Source organism: Penicillium hordei (assembly GCF_028827395.1).
Source record: "Penicillium hordei strain IBT 12815 chromosome Unknown utg000004l_segment0_segment0, whole genome shotgun sequence".
Lineage (NCBI taxonomy): Eukaryota > Fungi > Ascomycota > Eurotiomycetes > Eurotiales > Aspergillaceae > Penicillium > Penicillium hordei.
In genome coordinates, this window is record NW_026623145.1 from 3903019 (window position 1) to 3921394 (window position 18376).

General features: G+C 49.3%; 10 protein-coding genes across 10 annotated transcripts; 6 read left to right on the forward strand and 4 right to left on the reverse strand.

The window, feature by feature from the left end:
• Nucleotides 1–609: 609 nt before the first annotated feature.
• On the reverse strand, nt 610–2372 carry N7537_008635 (MFS transporter; the record flags this gene model as incomplete). The annotated part of the gene is made up of 2 exons (XM_056899689.1): nt 610–903; nt 960–2372. The coding sequence occupies 2 exons, from the start codon at nt 2370–2372 to the stop codon at nt 610–612; spliced, it is 1707 nt and encodes a 568-aa protein (XP_056751765.1).
• Nucleotides 2373–3986: 1614 nt separating this feature from the next.
• N7537_008636 (uncharacterized protein) lies at nt 3987–4985 on the reverse strand (the record flags this gene model as incomplete). Its single annotated transcript, XM_056899690.1, has 4 exons — nt 3987–4238; nt 4441–4610; nt 4656–4870; nt 4975–4985. 4 exons carry the CDS (start codon nt 4983–4985, stop codon nt 3987–3989), a joined length of 648 nt encoding a protein of 215 aa, XP_056751766.1.
• A 206-nt stretch (nt 4986–5191) lies between these two features.
• N7537_008637 (signal recognition particle receptor subunit alpha) lies at nt 5192–7252 on the reverse strand (the record flags this gene model as incomplete). Its single annotated transcript, XM_056899691.1, has 3 exons — nt 5192–6634; nt 6684–6966; nt 7028–7252. The coding sequence occupies 3 exons, from the start codon at nt 7250–7252 to the stop codon at nt 5199–5201; spliced, it is 1944 nt and encodes a 647-aa protein (XP_056751767.1). The 3' UTR covers nt 5192–5198.
• Nucleotides 7253–7526: 274 nt separating this feature from the next.
• Nucleotides 7527–8717, forward strand: N7537_008638 (protein transporter YIF1; the record flags this gene model as incomplete). Its single annotated transcript, XM_056899692.1, has 3 exons — nt 7527–7826; nt 7887–8447; nt 8511–8717. 3 exons carry the CDS (start codon nt 7527–7529, stop codon nt 8715–8717), a joined length of 1068 nt encoding a protein of 355 aa, XP_056751768.1.
• Nucleotides 8718–9705: 988 nt separating this feature from the next.
• On the forward strand, nt 9706–10617 carry N7537_008639 (60S ribosomal eL14 domain-containing protein; the record flags this gene model as incomplete). Its single annotated transcript, XM_056899693.1, has 5 exons — nt 9706–9713; nt 9760–9880; nt 9939–10073; nt 10188–10451; nt 10561–10617. 5 exons carry the CDS (start codon nt 9706–9708, stop codon nt 10615–10617), a joined length of 585 nt encoding a protein of 194 aa, XP_056751769.1.
• Nucleotides 10618–11354: 737 nt separating this feature from the next.
• On the forward strand, nt 11355–12170 carry N7537_008640 (nascent polypeptide-associated complex subunit alpha; the record flags this gene model as incomplete). The annotated part of the gene is made up of 3 exons (XM_056899694.1): nt 11355–11582; nt 11730–11788; nt 11849–12170. The coding sequence occupies 3 exons, from the start codon at nt 11355–11357 to the stop codon at nt 12168–12170; spliced, it is 609 nt and encodes a 202-aa protein (XP_056751770.1).
• Nucleotides 12171–12473: 303 nt separating this feature from the next.
• On the forward strand, nt 12474–13365 carry N7537_008641 (F1F0 ATP synthase subunit d). The gene is made up of 4 exons (XM_056899695.1): nt 12474–12549; nt 12636–13031; nt 13094–13180; nt 13248–13365. The coding sequence occupies exons 1-4, from the start codon at nt 12541–12543 to the stop codon at nt 13275–13277; spliced, it is 522 nt and encodes a 173-aa protein (XP_056751771.1). The 5' UTR covers nt 12474–12540; the 3' UTR covers nt 13278–13365.
• A 778-nt stretch (nt 13366–14143) lies between these two features.
• N7537_008642 (uncharacterized protein) lies at nt 14144–15196 on the forward strand (the record flags this gene model as incomplete). The annotated part of the gene is made up of 1 exon (XM_056899696.1): nt 14144–15196. One exon carries the CDS (start codon nt 14144–14146, stop codon nt 15194–15196), a length of 1053 nt encoding a protein of 350 aa, XP_056751772.1.
• Nucleotides 15197–15468: 272 nt separating this feature from the next.
• N7537_008643 (uncharacterized protein) lies at nt 15469–15827 on the reverse strand. Its single transcript, XM_056899697.1, has 2 exons — nt 15759–15827; nt 15469–15698 (listed from the first exon to the last, which is right to left on the reverse strand). The coding sequence occupies exons 1-2, from the start codon at nt 15777–15779 to the stop codon at nt 15525–15527; spliced, it is 195 nt and encodes a 64-aa protein (XP_056751773.1). The 5' UTR covers nt 15780–15827; the 3' UTR covers nt 15469–15524.
• Nucleotides 15828–16722: 895 nt separating this feature from the next.
• N7537_008644 (uncharacterized protein) lies at nt 16723–18294 on the forward strand (the record flags this gene model as incomplete). The annotated part of the gene is made up of 1 exon (XM_056899698.1): nt 16723–18294. One exon carries the CDS (start codon nt 16723–16725, stop codon nt 18292–18294), a length of 1572 nt encoding a protein of 523 aa, XP_056751774.1.
• Nucleotides 18295–18376: the final 82 nt, after the last annotated feature.

Sequence of the window (18376 nt, forward strand, 5' to 3'; positions counted from 1 at the left end):
TCATACATGATTTACTGCTACGATCACTATGTGCTATATACCCTTGCTATTTATCTTTGAATTGAATTTTCTCTGGATTTTAAATCATTCTCCTAAATCGCTTTTCGCTTCAACACTCCACGCTCTGGGTTGTTCTGCTTTATGTCTCCGTATCCAGTCTCAAATTGTGCTTCTTGTTGTCTGATTTAATACTGATATTATCTTGTTAATATGTATAAGAGCACATTAACTAAATAAAATTGAAATCTTTTATATCCAAAGAAAAATATCTGTTCCAAATCCAACTCGGTCTAGGCTTAGTACTATAATAGTAGAGGTGGGGAGTGCATTTGAAGGTGAATGGGAAATGAGGATTGGACATGGGGTTTGACTCTATTCTTTTTCAGGTCCATGGCAACATCTCCACAAAAAGATCTATCGGGCTCAAGGCTGGATCGAACACCCGGTTTTGTCTTAGCAAAGAATGCAACAGCAATAAAATATCTTAAAGCAACGGGGCTAATGTATATATACAAATGCGAAAAAAAAAAAAAAAAAAAAAGGCTGGAACGAAAGCATAAATTCATCACGTCGTCATGTCGGCACATTCTATAAATCCGTGTATTTTAATCAAGCACCACTCGGCTCGTCGTCATCCGACTTATCTCCATCATCACTGTCCTCACCCCATCCCTCTGCTTCAAGCGAACGACCGCGGATGCCGAAGCTCATGATGAAGCCAATAAAGGAGACTGCACCAAAGACTCCGAATGCCAAGGCTTCTCCTTTAGGCTGGATCTTGGCTGTAAGGGAGAACAGTCCTCCGGAGAGGAATGGGCCCACTGCACGTCCAGCGGCAGAGAGAGTCTGTGCAAGACCATTCAAAGCCCCGAGAACGGCATGATTAGGTGCCGAGTTTGTGACCTAAGAGAGATGATTAGTTTCGGTGTTCACAAAAAGAGAATGTTGGAATTTCTTACCAGAAGCAGAGCGCTGGTCAAACCACCCACGGAGGCGATGGTCTTGATCAGCAACACAACGCAGAGTTCAGTGGCCATGATGGCGGACTTGCCAGTCAGATTCTTGCTGGTCCTGCTCTTGTACCCAATGAAGGGTAGTAAGATAAACGAGACGACAAATCCAAATAGGCCCGCGCGGTAAGACCATCGATTGCCCATTTTGTCTCGCAGGCGGTTGAAGATACAGATTTGGAAAATGATCGTCACGATTCCAGCAAACCCTTGGGCGAGGCCGATCTCGGATGGGGTGAGTGACCGTCCGGCCGGGGGCTTAGCTTGCGCGAAAATTGGAAAGAGTGAGTTGAAAGAAACATTGCAGAAAGCAAAGATCAGGTATGTCAAAAGAAGTAAGAGCGTATCTCGCGTGAATATCTCATCCCAAGAGAGTTCCTCGTGGGGGCCAGGAATGCTTGACACCTCGGACGCAGAGTCTAGGTCACTGTCGTGATCCTCGGTCTCTAGATCGCGGCGGCTGTGGGGATATGGCACTGCTTGCGGAACCTCCACGTAGGTCGGATGGCGAGCATTGCCGGTAAACTGCCACAGCCATGTGAACAGGCTGCGCACTTTTTTGCCGATCTTTGGAAGACTGTCTGCGTCTTCGAGGCTCTCTTCCAGGAAGATAGCTGTGAAAACGAAATCCACCATAAGGACAACAGCGGACAGTATGTTTGGTGCAAGATAAGGATACGGGTTTTTGTTACCAGTAAAAGGGTTCGTCTCAAAAATGAGGAGTCCTCCTACGAGTGGTCCCGTTATACCTCCAATTCCGTATAATACCGGGAGGTAGGTAAAAGCCTGAGACTGATTGCTTCGATCGGTGATTTCTCCGAGACAGGTGGATACCAACCCCTGGTTGCCATTTACCACACCCATCAATGCCTGCACAACTATAGCTTGTACAAGAGTCTTGCAGAATCCGAATGCAACAAAACACAGCGCAGTCAGAAATGTGCCAAGCAGGATCACCGGCTTGCGACCAACACGATCCGATAGCCAGCCCCAGAAATAGTTTGTGCTGAATTGAGCCAGTGCAAAAGCCGATGCAATGCTGCCCACGTATACGCCCACCTGGGTCGGTTCCACTTCAGGGAATTTCGATGCCATGTCCGGGAGGTATGGACTGATCGAGTTCAACGCTGTTTGCTCCGCCAGTGCAATTATCGCTAACACTGCCATTTGCCTCTTCGGCAGCGGCGATGACGTTCCGGGGAGATCAGCGGTGTCATGGTGGGGATCGTGCGAGCCGTCCGCAGAGGATTCGGACTGGCCCGAGTTAGGTCGCCCACGCGACTTGGGCGGTGGAGTATCGAAGGTCTGGTAATGCTGCGTGGAGGAGCGGCGGTTGAGCGAAGCCCGGTCTGGACCCGTCATTCTGGCGACACACTAGCAAAATCAAGACTGATTGGCGTCTTTTCCCAGCCACCCATGCGATTGGGGGTCGTGCCGAAAGCCTGATTGTAAACGCAATTCTGTCGTGAGAGCTTGATGGTACAGTTGCAACCCGCGCTATTTGAATGTTTCCCCGACCAATAAAATAGAGGGGTGGATTCAGGTATAAGTAGATGTTCGAGAAACGAAATGTGTGGGGAAGCTTAGGATGGTTGAAGTTGATTGCAATAAACCGCAAGCCGGATCAAGGAACACTATGATGATGTAAGCGATGCTGCAGATCTATGCTGTGTTAGTTGTTCTAGCCCTGAAGCACCGCAGTAGTACAAATTATTCTCGGATTTATCTGCATGGCGCTTGTTTTGCTTATTCCTTATTGGGTTCAAGACTCATGGCCCTTGCATGTGTCGATCTTGTGCTCTTGTTGGTAGTGGGTGCCGAGGCTCAACAAATTATTCCAAGCTAGGTAGTAGCTGGGTAACTTAATTTCCTTCTATGACTATCCCAGGCTAAACCACTAATATCATATGGTATTTGTGGATAAAATTAAAAGAACCGCGCTATAAGTTGAGATACTATAGCAAACCACTTATTCATCTATTCGCAGCTTAGGTGGGCCGGGACTATGCAGGCATCATGCTGATGTGCTTGGTATGTAAATCACCAAAATATATACCCAATGGAGTGTACCGCTTGAGTGCATAGCCTAGATGGCGTTTATCTGGTGATCATTGGCCTTATACCCACCCAAGGGATGTATGTCTATACAGTTGGAACTGAAGTCCATGTATATATATCACCAACATCTACCGATAATACAACCCATTACAACTCGAAATATGGCGCCCCTTACATCATCATATATAATGACCCTGAACGGAGTAGACTACACCACAATACTAACGATGGTAGACCGGGCGTCAAAACGGCTACTACATAGGACGCTTGAGATGGCGTCAAAAGTAGGCACATGCTACAAATCACGAGGGTGGCCCTCTCGCCCGTATCCGAAACATTATTAACGAATAATTGTGGAGAAAGGTCCGGGGCCAGTTAAGGAGTCACTAAGGATAGTTGCTTATGGGAAGATATTGTCTGGGTGGGCGTCCGTCACAACGCAGACGACTAGACGAAATCCAAGAACGTACAGCAAATGGGCGAATCTAGTAACCACCGAATTGGGCTCGTTTAATGCAGGAAGACCCATACATAGGTACATATGCAGGTATATGAACAGCTAGTTTACTAGACCTATCCTTCTTTCCCCACCAATAAAATTATCGATAAACAGCGCACTTACTTCGCATACCTTGATTGATTGTTGTAACTTGGCACCATCTCATTCGTCATGACACTTATCTACCATTCTCGACGAACCGTGCTCCCGTTAAAAATGTTATGCTCGTCACCGAGACTCCTCAAAAGATCAACCTAGATTTTGGCGAGACGGAGCGTACCAGAAGAGTATCACCTCTTCTTCAGACCATGACATCGACGACTCTAGTGAGATATCCAAATAATGCCATTCATCAACATGGTTCGAATATCACCTATTTCTAAGCGGCTTCCATCAGCCTTCTGACATTATTTGGATCTTCAAAACACTGGATCATCTAGATCTGAGAATGAAGTATCGGAATAAAAACGATGCAAGTCAATTTTATTCTCAGTTATAAAGCTATAAATTACCAGATTTTCCATCAACCAGCCAAGTGGCCGAGAAGTAACTCGACCATCACATCTTCCTTGGTCTAGTGGTGATGATTTCCGCTTGTCATTAATACCGATAAGCGCGGGAGACCGGGGTTCGATTCCCCGAGGGAGAGATTTCTTTTTGCACTTTTTGGCCTATGTTAGTACATAATTTTTCAGCCTTTTTTTTGTTTGTCGTTTTTAATTAGCTCCAAATTCTCCCAAACTGTTCGAACCGATCTAATACACCCATAATTGGTGGAGATAATGGCGTCTGAACATAGCATGAAAATCCCGATGCGAACATTTTAGGGTCCTTGCCCTAAAAAGCCTTCCGCCCCATATATCAAAAATGGACCGAATCTTTCACAGGCCGGCTGGCCCAATGGCAAGGCGCTTGACTACGAATCAAGAGATTGCAGGTTCGATCCCTGCGTCGGTCAATCTTTTTGCTTTCCTGGTTTCCTTTTTGTTCTATTGTTGGAGCGGAGGTCAAACTGGTGGTTGGGTGGTAGGAAGTAGAGTAGGCTGGTGCGTGGCGGTTTTAGTTTTGGGGGTGGTTTGCCGAGTTACCTACCACAAGTACAAACTTCGAATCATGGGATGTGAGATTTATGTTCCGAAATTGGATTACAGGCGTAAGATCAAGGATATCGCCCAATATAATGGTGGACTGGCATGGAGGACCTGCAAATCGATAGGAGGAGTGTATGTGCCATTGTGTAGGCAGAACTGGGAGACATCGCCAAAATGCCAGTACTAGAACAGCTGTATCGATAAATGCAAGTCTAAGAGACTGGGACTTTGACAGCTATCTATGTCAGTGGCGATAGTGAAGGTTTCAGGCCAAACAGATCCCTAGTCAGGGCTGCATCTCAATTAAAGCACATACCTGCTACCCATGAACGACCTCGACAGAGTATGTATGAAGTTCAGTTATGTTTGAATTGGAGCTGGGAATGGCATGTGTGGAGATAAACGGGGTATTGTATTTTAACCGGGACTCCGTTATGAGAGACTATAGCAACATGACTGCAAGGAACAAAGTAGTAAGCAAAGGATTCATATGAAATGTACATAGCTAAAAAAGTATCAAATTAAGATATCAAGTCGTCCCTACTTCATCAACAGACTAACAGCCCAGGGAACACTGAGCCCTCGCAGATCTCCATAATGTTGGCCAACGCCCAGGAACACAATGGGGATTCCCGTGGCATGGACCATGCTGACCAATGTTCCCACCATGTCACCGACAGTGTCGCATTTACTGATAATGAAGCCGTCCAAGTTCCTGCCGGTGCCAAATGCCTGGTTGAAGTTGCGGGCCTGCATGACACTGTCCGTGCCGACCAGAGCCTCACCAACCATGAAGATCTTGTCTGGGTTAGCAAACTTGGCGAACTTCTCAAGCGAGGACATCAGCCGCTGGTCGTTATGCCGACGGCCGGCAGTGTCGATCAGGACAACATCAAACTTGTTGGCCGCAGCGTAGTCAACGGCATCCTTGGCAACGTTGGCTGCGTCCTTGCCGTAGCCCTTCTGGTAAATCTCCACGTCGCCTGCGTTCTCGCGGACACTCAGTTCCTTCAAGCGGTCAGCGTGCACACGGAGCTGCTCCACAGCACCGGAACGGAAAGTATCGCATGCTGCAATAAGAACACGGTACTTGTTCTGGAGCAAGAAATAGCAGATCTTGCTCAGGTTGGTCGATTTTCCAACGCCGTTGACACCAACGATAGACATGACGTATGGGCGAGGTGCCTGCTGCTTGGTGGTGGGAGCGACCACAGCGTTAATCTCGCGCAGCAAATCCAAAGAAGAAGTCGGCGTCAGGATGTTCCGCAGCGAGGATTCCATGGCCACACGCAATGCAGCATCAATACTCTGGAAGTTGCCAGTCTTCTTGCCAATCATCTCATGCTTAACTCCCTCGCAGAGCCGGACAGCAGCTTCGCGGGCGACGTTCTTCTTCAAAAGGTGTTCTTCTATCGCCTTGAGAGGCTTCTCGAGATCAGATTCTGTTAGAACCTTTCCTCCAACAATGTTACGGAAGAAGCCACCAATTGCGTTGAACCCGGAGCCAACGACACCCGACGAAGCAGTCGCCTTAGACTTTTCCGCATCGGCTTGGTCCAAGATGGATTGAACTTCCTCGCCCAACTCCTTCAGCACGAATTGGCCCTTGCCAGTTCGACGGCCCCAATCCTCCTCGGAGACAGCCTCCACTGCTGGAGCGGCAGCCTCTCCTTCCTCCGCGGGGGCAGAGTAATCGAGGATCTCTCCGTCATCCTCATCTGCCATCCCACTGGCATCCCATCTGCGCATCTTCTTCACAGGGGTCTTGGCAGATTTTCCCTTCCGGACTTCATCACCAGACGATGCGTTGGCGCTTGAGTTGGCAGCTTTGCGGGAGCGTCGGGAACCACGACCTCCAGGTCCGGCTTTCGCTGTAAGAAGATGACCCTGAGGGGTCGAAGATCTAGAAATTTCTGGTGTAGCTGGTGGCGTACCCTCGTCAGAGGTCGCTCCAGCTAGCGCAGCTCTAGGCTGCGCTTTGGGATGGTCAGCATGCGCTTGAAACCGGGGGTTGCCATTCCATACCTTTCACCAGGCCAGGCACTGGTGGCGGCGGCGGGCCGCCATTGTCCGACGAAACAAGCGGGTCTTTCTTTTCACCCGTCTCTAACACATGTTCCTCTACAAAACCACCGGTGTTGTCTTCAAGCTCCCGAACTTGTTGTTCAAAGTATTGATCGAAGCGATAGGTCTGGATTCTCGCGCGGTTTCCCTTCACCTGATCCTTGTAGAGATCGATAAAGATTGTCGAAATGTTCTCAAGAAGTTTGTCGATCCAGCCAAGGTGGAGTAGCGATTGGTAGACAGCCTGCATAAACTCAGTGTTAGTCGAAGCAGTGAGGTGCATGCGCGCATGCGACCAGACGTACCACGAAGATTAAATCGAATTCCTTGACTCTCTTCCATTTCAGTGTGTATTTCTCCTTCTTGTATGCCGGTGAGACTCCGCCAGCTGCTGCATTCTGTGGCACGACCTTCTCCTCAATAAAGACATCGTTGATCAGGCTGTTGATAACATGTGCGCCCACTGGTGCGTACGCCTTAGACCAGAGCACCACGCCCGAAGTCGTCAAAATTTCAAAAGCCTCCAACATTTTGAGTATCTCCGGCAATCGATCGTCAAATGTGAGAAGCAAATAATCAATGTGGGAGGGAAAAATAGACCGGTGTGACTTGTTGGTGGCGGGACGGGGCGAAGTTGGGGGGAGCTCGGAAGCGGATTGGATCTTCAGCCACGTATAAACACTTTCCTCCGCTATCAACCTCACTTCTTCCCCAAATCCCCGTCACACGACCCGGACGATACGTTCGCCACTGAATTTCCACATTCCTTATCCTTCTGTCTTCGTTTTCCTATTTAGGTGCATTATGTATCGGGGCTCTTTCGCTCCGCCGCCCGCGCAATCGCCGCCCCTTCACCACCCTGTCCCACAACATGTCTCGACCGTCCCTATGATGCGCTCACCTCCACCACCAGCTCCCCAACAACCCCCAAGTGCTGGATATGGCGGTAACCCATACCAACCGTCACCAGCCCAGGGTGGCAGTGGAAGCTATGCCCCTGGTGCTCCTGGATTTGGTGGATTCATGAACGAACCCACGGCCCAGATGGGTTTCCAGGTTGGCAAAAGCGCCATGGCAGCAGGACAGGAGTACATGGAAAATAACGTATGCAACATTGAAGGAACTCTATTTGCCACTTATAGCTAACATGGAGATAATTGACAGTTCAATCGCTATGTCTCTATACCGGCTCTCAAGCACTACTTTAACGTCTCCAACTCCTACGTCCTGAACAAGCTGATCCTTGTCCTCTTCCCCTGGCGACACAAACCTTGGTCCCGACAGCAAGCCCGAATGGCTCCAACCCCCGGAGCAAGTGGTCAAATCCTGCAGCAACAATACTCGTCCATGTTTCTGCCTCCTCGCGACGACCTTAACTCGCCCGATATGTATATTCCCGTCATGGCCCTAGTCACATATATTCTTCTGTCGGTGCTACTCGCTGGATTCCGGGGTGATTTCCACCCAGAGCTTCTGGGCTCGATCACCACCACCGCCATTGCAGTGATCGCCTTCGAGATTCTATGCTTGAAGCTGGCGACATACATTCTGAGCATCAACAATGACTCGCAACTGCTGGATCTGGTGGCGTACTCAGGCTACAAGTTCGTTGGAATCATTATCACCATGGTGGTGTCTGAGATCTTCAACCCCGGACAAGGAACTAGGGGTTGGGTGGGGTGGACGGTGTTTGCGTACACGTTTTTGGCCAATGCGTTCTTCCTGGTGAGTGACGACTTCTATCTTACTTCTGAATGCGTTGCGCATTTATTAATATTTAAACTCTAGCTTCGCTCGCTGAAATATGTATTGCTCCCCGATTCGACCGACTCCGCCATGCATGCCGGTTCGATGCAGGCTGTGGCCCGGTCTCAGCGTAACCGACGCGGTCAGTTCTTGTTCATATACTCCTACGCGGTTCAGTTCATTTTCATGTGGGTGCTCAGTCGCGAGGGACCGTCCTCTGCGGCATCTGCCGGCTCTGCGTCGTCATAATTAGGTATGCAGGGAGGCAAGGAATGATTACCTCTTTGCTATTTGGGAGAGATAGATTAGGTGGGTAAGAAGGCATAACATGAAGGGACAAGTGGCTTGCTCTGGGTCTTTGGGCATTGCACGGCCGAGGTAACGATATAGCACGAATTATTGTAATCAAAACGATTTGCATTTGTATCAAGGGGTTTTTGTTGGTGTAGATGTACAGCATAGGGCGACCAAGGTGAGTCCGATTGGGTTTTAAGGAGATAAGAGTATTACTATGTGACTAAGCTACCGAAGGAAACGATTTTGTTTTAAAATATTTTGCATTGAAATGGCTATATAAGATAGCGAGCTGCTAGTCTGACACAGGAGATCCTATATTCTTTTGAAGATTAGCGACTAGCCACAACCAACATAACAAGCAATAATGTGCAAGGTGATAAGGTTCTCAGAGATCTTGGTAGTTAGGTAATTTCATAGCGAGAAGCTCAATTACTATCTAGGCGTGATAAAAGTTTCTAATCATCGGACCTTGGGGGTGTTGTGGAGGATGGAGTATGGTGTGAACGTACCCTGTGGAAAGATGGAGAGTTGCAATGTTGTCGAGAAGTCCTTTAGTTATAAAGTCCAATGTCCTAAAATCTTTCAACAGTCAGCGCGATGTCTCTCAAAAGCATTGACAGCATAACATAAGGGTTATAATCCATATCAGAATATGTAAGAAAATTGAATATCATCCGACAGCGCTGTATAGAGAACCCCGGCGAGGGCCTCACAGACACTGGGTCAATCGCAAATTACGGCATCATATGAGGAATGAGGGGAAGATCGGAAGACCGGGGGGAAAAAAGGAGGAAATATAAGCATACCTTAGTTAATTGCTACATGTGAGCAATTGTCGTAATTGAAGCATATGCAGACTCATCATTAAAGTCTTAAGCTTGTAAAGCTGAATAGCTTGAAGAGATCAACAACAGTTCTGCGCCAAAAAAAAACGAGATAAATGCACGGGTTCGGATAAATGTTAATACGAATGCTTAGATAATCAGAGCCCTAGACCTGCAAGTGGCCGGTTAAGCGAGAATGTTGCGAGTGTGGGCACATCCGAATTTCGAGACAACTCTTGGACAATTGAACTCTTTCGACAACCCCTTCTCGACTCATACCCCCTGTCGACCGTGAGTGTGCAATCTCCAAATATTACAGAACCGCGACGCTGAATTTTTCGTCTCGCAGAATTTCGCCATGGCCGATATCGATGTCAAGGTCGCTTCGTGGAAGCTGGTTGAGGTTGGCCGCCTAGTGCTGATCCGCAGCGGACCCTTCGAGGGCAAGCTTGCTGCCATCGTTGAGATCGTGGACCACCGCCGTGTATGTGGAATCGCCCTATGAATCCCGGAAATCGAGACAAGAATTTGGAGAATCGGATTTTTGGAGATCTTTGAGTCGGAATATGTATTGACTTGCGATTTTTTTTTTGTTCAGGTCCTGGTCGACGGTCCCTCCACCGAGGAGCAGAAGATCGTGCCCCGTCACGTTCTCCCTCTCGCCCACGCCACCCTCACTCACTTCACCATCCCCCAGCTTCCCCGTGCTGCCGGTACCGGTCCCGTGAAGAAGCTTTGGGCTAAGAACGAGATTGATGGCAAGTGGGCCAAGAGCTCCTTCTCTCAGCGCACCGACCGCGCCGAGCGCCGCAAGAACCTGTCCGACTTCGAGCGCTTCAAGGTTCTGCGCCTCCGCAAGCAGGTACGTGGAAATATCGAAAAGGGGATTCGTTCTGGCACAATGCGCCTGGGCCCACCCAATCGAATAATCTGGGGAATTAGGAACAGTTCAACTAACAACATAACTCCAGGCTCGCTACGAGGTCCAGAAGTCCCACGCCAAGGCTCGCGCTGCCAACAAGTCATAGATGATTACGAGGTTTCGGTGCATGGGTTTGAAGGAGGTGTCCTGGAAGGGTTTCCGTTGCTGGTAATACTCTGGCAAAATCGCTGTATGCATATCAATGAACAGCAAAAATGATTCAAAATCCTTGATATCCCGGCAAAGGGGCCTTTTGTCATTCGGTTTTCCTCCGGCTCTGGACTCATTTTTATATCCCCCAATTTCACGGGAATATTGAATATCTGGCTCTACAAAAAGAATAGAACGAGCGGATACGTAAATAATGACCTGGAAACCGTATTAACTGTATTATTTATATACATTTAAATTTGATCTAGATGAGATCTATAAATTATTAGCCAATCTAGTTCAGAATTGGTGATGTAGTTCCATATAGGGCAATGTGTGCAGGGTGGGCAGTCTGGGGGTGGGCGCTCGCTAATGATTTTCGGGTTCGGTCTGGCGCACAGCTACACACCTTCAACTTCAACAAAATCCATCCCCACTCACAACAGCTTGATATTTACCCCTCAGGTATGTATGAGTATTTATTCGACTGAATTCTCGCCTTTTCAACGTCAAATCCCGCCCTTTCCCGAGTGTTGTGCGATTCGTGGGGGAGGTTGACCAATCTCTTGAATCTCTCCCACTATGCCCGCCCTCACACCACTCAACCAGCCCTGACACCCATTGCCGAACGAAACAACCCAACTAATCAACTGTTCTTTTCGGATTCTTCTTAGGCCCCTTTACACCGCAAAAATGGCTGATCCCCGCGTTGAAGAAATCCACGATGACGAGGTCTCCAAGACCGTCGAGGAGAGCTCCTCTGAGTCTGGCTCCGAGGCTGGCGATGAGCCCAACATTCCCGCCGGTGCCTCCGTCGCCGTCCACTCCCGTGGTGAGAAGAAGGCCCGCAAGGCCATTGGCAAGCTCGGCCTGAAGCTCGTCCCTGGCATCACCCGTGTCACTCTCCGCCGCCCCAAGAACGTATGTGATTCCCGATGCGACCGTCTTGAGAAATTCTGCCCCGCCAAGTACAATGTGATTGCGACCATCAACCGCAACACCAGCTACCAACGGGATGGAATATCTTGATCATTCTCAATGTGGAGATGCTAATTATTGGAATTAAAGATCCTCTTCGTTGTCAACCAGCCCGAGGTTTACCGTTCCCCCAACAGCAACTGCTGGATGTATGTGGAACCCAATTAGAGTCAGTCATGTGTGGTTGACATTTACTGACACATTTTTAGCATCTTCGGTGAGGCCAAGATTGAGGACCTGAACTCCCAGGCCCAGGCTTCCGCCGCCCAGCAGCTCGCTGCCTCCGAGGCCGCTGGCGACCACGCCGGTCACGACCACGAGGAGATTCTCGGCAAGGCCAAGGCCCCCGAGACCGAGGATAAGAAGGAGGATGAGGAGGATGATGGTGAGGAGGTGGATGAGTCCAACCTTGAGTCCAAGGATATCGAGCTGGTCATGGCACAAGCAAACGTTTCCCGCAAGAAGGCCGTCAAGGCTCTCCGGGAGAACGACAACGATATCGTTAACTCCATCATGGCTCTCAGCATATAATGAGTGACCGTATTTAAGGTTCTATGAGGGACTTGGGTTATAATGCCGGATGAAAGATATCTGGCATGTTGTCGCCCATAGTGTACACAATTTAGCCCAAAAAACAATTGAACCCATGATTGTGTCAACCAATCAATACATATACTTCGTAATGTTAAAAAAATAAGACCTGTGCATAAGTTATTTACAATAATTAACACGACCAGTCTGTAATTTGTCTTTTGTCTGTACAATACACGGTGGATTTCGGAATGTACATCACGTGACCTGAACAATCCAAACCTTCCGGGTCGCTCCTCGTTCGGCACCTCCCTGCACATTGAACTCCCCTCTCTTCTCCCCACCCCCAACCTCTATCATACCCGTCACAATGGCTGCTGTATGTTCTGCTACTGCTCCTCGACTTGGCAACCCCCTGTCAACCCGTCCGATTGACTCCCGCTAACTCCCTTCATCCGAAAACAGCGCAGCGCCGCTCTCAAGATCGACTGGGCCAAGGTGTCGACCTCCCTCGGCCTCCGCGGCCAGACCGCCACCTCCCTCCAAGCCTTCAAGAAGCGCAATGATGACGTTCGCCGCAAGGTCCAGGTCCTGTCCGAGCAGCCCCAGACCGTTGACTTCAGCCACTACCGCGGCATTCTGAAGAACACGGCCATCATCGATGAGCTCGAGAACCACTTCAAGACCTTCAAGCCCGCTACCTACGATGTCAACCGCCAGCTGAAGGCCATCGAGGCCTTCGAGTCCCAGGCTGTTCAGAACGCCGAGGCTACCAAGGGTAAGGTTGAGGCCGAGCTGCAGAACCTGCAGAAGACCCTGGAGAACATCGAGACCGCCCGTCCCTTCGAGGACCTCACTGTCGTACGTATTATATGCTGCAGACTGTGGAATTGGAATAATTACTTACCCGACTGTTTTTTTAGGACGAGGTTGCCGCCGCCCAGCCCGAGATCGACGAGAAGACCGCTTCCCTCGTCTCCAAGGGCAAGTGGATGCCCCCTGGCTACAAGGTATGTGTTGACTGTCTTGCCGAGAGAAATTCTTGTATTTTAATACTTATACCATTTCCTTTTGCAGGAGCGCTTCGGCGATCTGTCCGCCGTCTAAGCGTGGACTCTTGTGGCCTCAAATCCGCCTTATTATTCCTTGCTCCATCGCACTTCGTGATCATGACTTTTGGAGCCAAGAAGACGGCTATTCAGCCAGTGTGTGGTCAGATACCTCCGATAGTGTGGTGGGGCAGTTGGGATGTGTATAGAAACAATACATTTGTCGTTTCTGCGTTCATTGATAGATTCTACTGTAATCTTGTACTTTTCTCGACTAAAATATTATTCAAGTGATGGAGAAATGGGCTGTGGTCTCAAAAAAACAAACAAAACCCCCCCCCCCCCCCCCAAGGCCAATAAACATCTGATATGTCCAATATATATCCAAGCAAGCTCTGTCCGAACGTGTGGATCGAGTTGGGATATATAACGGAGTATCAATTGAATACTGTTTCTTTTTCAACCTTCGACAAGATGCACTAACCGGCTATATAATCCAGTCCATTTAGGTATAGCAGACGATCACGCTACATACATAATCTCGTGCCTGATGAGGAGCTCCCAAGCTGGCCTTGCCAAGACACGCAACTCGCCTCAGTTTACCCACTTCGCCTACCCCTCTCTCAGCAATGGGCCGGGCTTTTTCCTTTCAATTATTTTCATTGGAGACTGCGCTGGAAGCGCTGTGAAGTGTCTTTCCCACAAGTCACGAGGAGCTACAGGGGCAACATTATGCGAAGTCTGCAGTTGGTATCGTATGGAATGTGTTTCCATTAAGATAAACCATATCCATCTCTGCTCTTCCTCCCCCCTGGCCCTTTACAACTATAACACGCCGTGTGATTTATAACCGAACACCGTCTTGCTGCGAGCAAACCATACAAGCTATATAAGAACACATCACCTCTAGACGCACTGTTGCAAATGGGCCCAAGCCCCTCTGATCGGTTGGCCGACCACTCGAGCTCGTGCCTGGAGTCACTGCCTGTGGAAATCCTGCAGTTGATATTTCTTCACAGCCTTGAAGTGAATCTCCCTCGTGCCTCACCGCGTCTTAGCCAAGCACTGTCCACTCCATTGCTCTATACCTGGCTCATTCGGCTTGCATTCAGCAGTCCCAACTCAGGCTCGCGGGAGGGCTTCTTTACCCCGGATTTCCTACCCCCACCTTTGGACTTCTGGGCCTTGTCCTGGAAAGAGCGCCAAAAATTACAGACCGACCTGCTGGCATGTCGGTGGTGCACATTTTCTCTGCTGCGGAAATGTCAGCGTGAGTACGTTGCCCATGCCATCCGACGCAAATGTGCCGGCCTGGTCTTCCATCCAGACGACCAAAAAGTGCTGTCAAATCTGGACCCACGCTTCGAAAACCTAGAAGTCTGTGATTGGGCCGTACTTGGCCGGCGTGGTAAAGGGGATCTAGTTATCCCCGCACAGCTTGGGGAAACATTGCGGACCCCGTCATCTCGCAATGTCGACCGCAAAGTGGCAATATGGTTCCATTTTGGCGCTGTCCAGATCCGTAAACCCCACGAGATATACCATGAGAACGACCTCTTCCGGCTGCCATGCTCAGTGGCTATTGGACCTGGCCGCATTCCGGATAAGGTCTTGCGCTCGCCCTGGTCGGATGCGCAGTTTGAGTTCTTACACCTGCTCTCTTCGGACTTCTACCTGGAAGAGGATGAGGCCAGGCCAGATCGATCCTCTGAGATTACGTATCGTCTCATTCGAACGCGTAAGATCGAGCCTTTTAGTCGCTTGCTGCGTATATCGTTCCGTGCTGCAAACTGTCGTGTCCCTGCGCGCTGGCCGCTACAGCATTCACATTATTCTCTCGTCCGGCGCTATGGAAGCGGACCAGGAGATCCGTTTGCAAATGTTATCTTGAATGAGCGTTGGGATGATATACCCCCAGAAGCAAAGCAGGATTTGCTGCGATATATTGAGTCCTCCTCGCCCAAAGACGGGGATTGATATAATTGCTTCTTGAACAGGATTTAGACTCGCTAGTGCATGTTCAAATCATATATATCCAATTTCATGTCTATGGTTCAGACACTTACCATGTGTATAGACATTATTCTACATGCCAATCCTCTACGGAAGACAAACAATATACGTCGATATCAAGTGTTTCAAAACCCAGATTCGATTCATGATTGACAATTAAAAACTGCACCACGGGGTATAAACTCCAAATAACGAAAGAAAATTGGCGCCGGCATAACAATCGTAGAACGCATAAGCCTTCTATCCTCATGGACTCATAGGTGTGTCTATAGACAGGATAGTTTGTTTCCTATCAGACTGCTGATCGACGACCTCGCCGGCGCTTTCCACAGTAGCCGCAGGTCAGGCAGGAGATGATAACATCGATCACTGTGACCACACCGCTGATGATGGCGTGGCAGATGGAGCCGATAGCGTTGACTATGGCCATAAGGCAGCTACCGATGGCGCGGAAGACGCTTTGGATCTAAGAGGTAGGTATGTTATGTTAGTTGAGTTTTCCTGGAAGCAGATGCAGTTCACATACGCAAGAAACCACGGCACCCATATTGAAGATGAAGAGCTTTTCTTGGGGTTTGTATCAGGGTGTTGGTTTATTTTGGTTTGGAGGTAAGAGTAGACTCTGAGCTAGAGGAAGCGTGTGTGTGGACGGTTGGATCACTGAAAGGGTGCATATCGAAGATAATGAAGTAGATGGAGAGGTGCTTTAAATAATGAATGGTAATGATGATCGTCTCAAGACAGGGACAGATGTTTCTTGTTTAGATACGTAAGTGGTGTCCGAAAGAGGCGATTGATTGACGAGTTCATGCAGTTAAGCTTGTCTTGCGAGGCGTCAGAAATCACGAGGTGCAGACGCCAGTGACGTCGTTGGGAAGCTATGACAGAATTCCAAGGTTTGGGGAAGAATGTGAGAGAAAGATCGAAGACGAGAAGCGGTGATGTTTTGTAATGGAGCCCATGGCTAAATGACGAGGTACCAGGGGTGTGTTAACTCCATCATTCCGTCATCTCGACGCAGACTCCCAGGCCATTCCTTGATTTTGACAGCACAGAATCTTTACATTGGAGGCTTGGTGGAGCAATTGATGGATTCTAAATGGGCGGTCTAGCGTTTAAGAATAGCTCTATTTTTAATTTCAATTTAACCATGTTGCACCCTTTTCAAATGATATTCTTCTGTGATAGCTTTTTTTTTACTGATAGTCTTTGACGTCATTTGATAACAGGCTAAACTCAATTTAGCAACGGGCGGGGGTTCTATCATGTGACTTTCATGCCCTCCAACGCCAAGCCCTAACGCCAAGCCATTGACTGTCGGGCTCTTTTCCGCCAATCAGACGAGGGTAGGCCCGGACTTGGCCTGCAACGTTGTATACTTTCCGAGGTTATATGCAACATACTGCAATTGAAGTCATCACACACGAATCAGAAATGATACATGCTCAAAGATTGATCTACTGCAGATAGCGAGAAGGCTCAAATGCTCCATGGGCCCCCCAAAAGGCGAAGATGAACTTGTGACGCGGACCAAGCTCGCTCCGCCGGAGCCCGCACGCAGCTCACCTATCCCCAAATCGAAGCGCCGGCCAGGTCGCACCTTCAAGAACCCGATTCGGAGCAGCTCATCTCGGTCCTCTCGGTCCTCTCGATCCTCCCGGTCGAGGTCGAGCCCCTACGACCGTCCTATTAATTCGCCTAAACCTAGAATCTCGCGCCCGCATACTCCCCGCAGGATGTCCATCCTCGAGGCCCTCCCAGTCGAGATTATCGAGCAGATCTTCCTGCACTCGCTCAATCTAAACTTCCCCCGAGCTTCGCCGTTCCTATCCCGCGCCCTCTCCGGTGAACACATCTATCGCGCTCTCATCCTCCTTGCGTTCTGGAATGATGCGCTCGACAACCCCCGTAGCAAGGCCATTGAGCGCATGATGGTCCCGCTCGACTATGTTCCTCTCAAACTAGACGAGCGCGCCCGCTTACAAGAATCCGTATTCAAGTGCAGGTGGTGTACCGTGGACCGCGTGCGCGAACAGGTCCCGACAATGCAGATCCTAAGTATCTACCGTCGCTGGATCAACGCCGGTATTGTGACGGAGAAGGAAGAGCAGGATGCGTTTGAAAAGCTCATAGCACGTAAAGACGACAGCGTCCGCATTTTCCATGGCAAGGGCGGCCCAATGAAGGAACTAGCTAGCATGCCCCCAGAGTTCTTCCGGATGGCCCCGAACGCGATGAAAGGCATCCACGAATACAAGCTCCATATTATGCCAATGGTCACCACCGAGCTCCAATGTGTGGATGTGGGGTTGACCGTCAATATCCCTGCATTGGACCTGTGCAAATTCCCATCCCATCTCCTCCGAGGCCGCAGCAACGGTTTCCTTCCGGAAGACGTTGATTTCCTAGAGATGCTGCGCATGACCTCGTGCAATTGGACCCCTCCAAAGAGCTCCTTGTCACCCTCGACTCTGACTAAGGTCGACCGCAAAGCCCTGAATGAAGGAATCCAGAACGCAATTCGTCACCAGAACCTCGACGCCATGCTCTGCCTCCTCAAAATCGACGAGTTCCTCTTCCGCTATAAAGCAGAGAACCAACGCCGTGGCGTTTACTATACGATTCCATCCGAACATTTCCTCGCTGTTACCCGCACTGGCCGCGACAAGCCACATCTCAACTTGGATTTCTTCGAGGCTCTCCTCCGTGCTAGTGCAGAGTCTTTGCCTAGCTGGTCATCCGAGATCACGAAGTGGACTGTCGACAATATGGAACTTGCGAAGAAGAACCCGAATACTTATAATCAGACTAATGGTAAATTTGCGCGCTGGTTGTCGAATTTCCTGCTGCGTCTCCCTGCGAAGGTTGAGTATGCCCATGAATACCCGACTGGTCAGCTGTTCTGTAATGGTCAGTTGGATGTCACGGATTTTGAGGGCGGCCGCTTTGTCGATGAGGTTCTTGATGCCTTCCGTGAACCATTGGGGAATTGGATGATGGAGAGTTCGTTCCGAACTGAAGATCACTGGCTGAAGAAGTTCGGTCCCCCTCTTCCTCCATGAGATTGTTCCGATTAGTCTCACCAGGACTTTATTGTTAGCGCTATACCCGGATGTTAGATTTTCTGTCATTTAACATATAGTC

Excerpts from the sequence above, each read along its gene's own strand:
- N7537_008643 (XM_056899697.1), bottom strand. The coding sequence starts at position 15,779 with ATGGGTGCCGTGGTTTCTTGC. Across the intron at positions 15,699-15,758 it reads TGGGTGCCGTGGTTTCTTGC|ATCCAAAGCGTCTTCCGCGC; the intron begins GTATGTGAACTG and ends CCTACCTCTTAG.
- N7537_008641 (XM_056899695.1), top strand. Across the intron at positions 13,032-13,093 it reads CCTTCGAGGACCTCACTGTC|GACGAGGTTGCCGCCGCCCA; the intron begins GTACGTATTATA and ends CTGTTTTTTTAG. Across the intron at positions 13,181-13,247 it reads GGATGCCCCCTGGCTACAAG|GAGCGCTTCGGCGATCTGTC; the intron begins GTATGTGTTGAC and ends TTCCTTTTGCAG.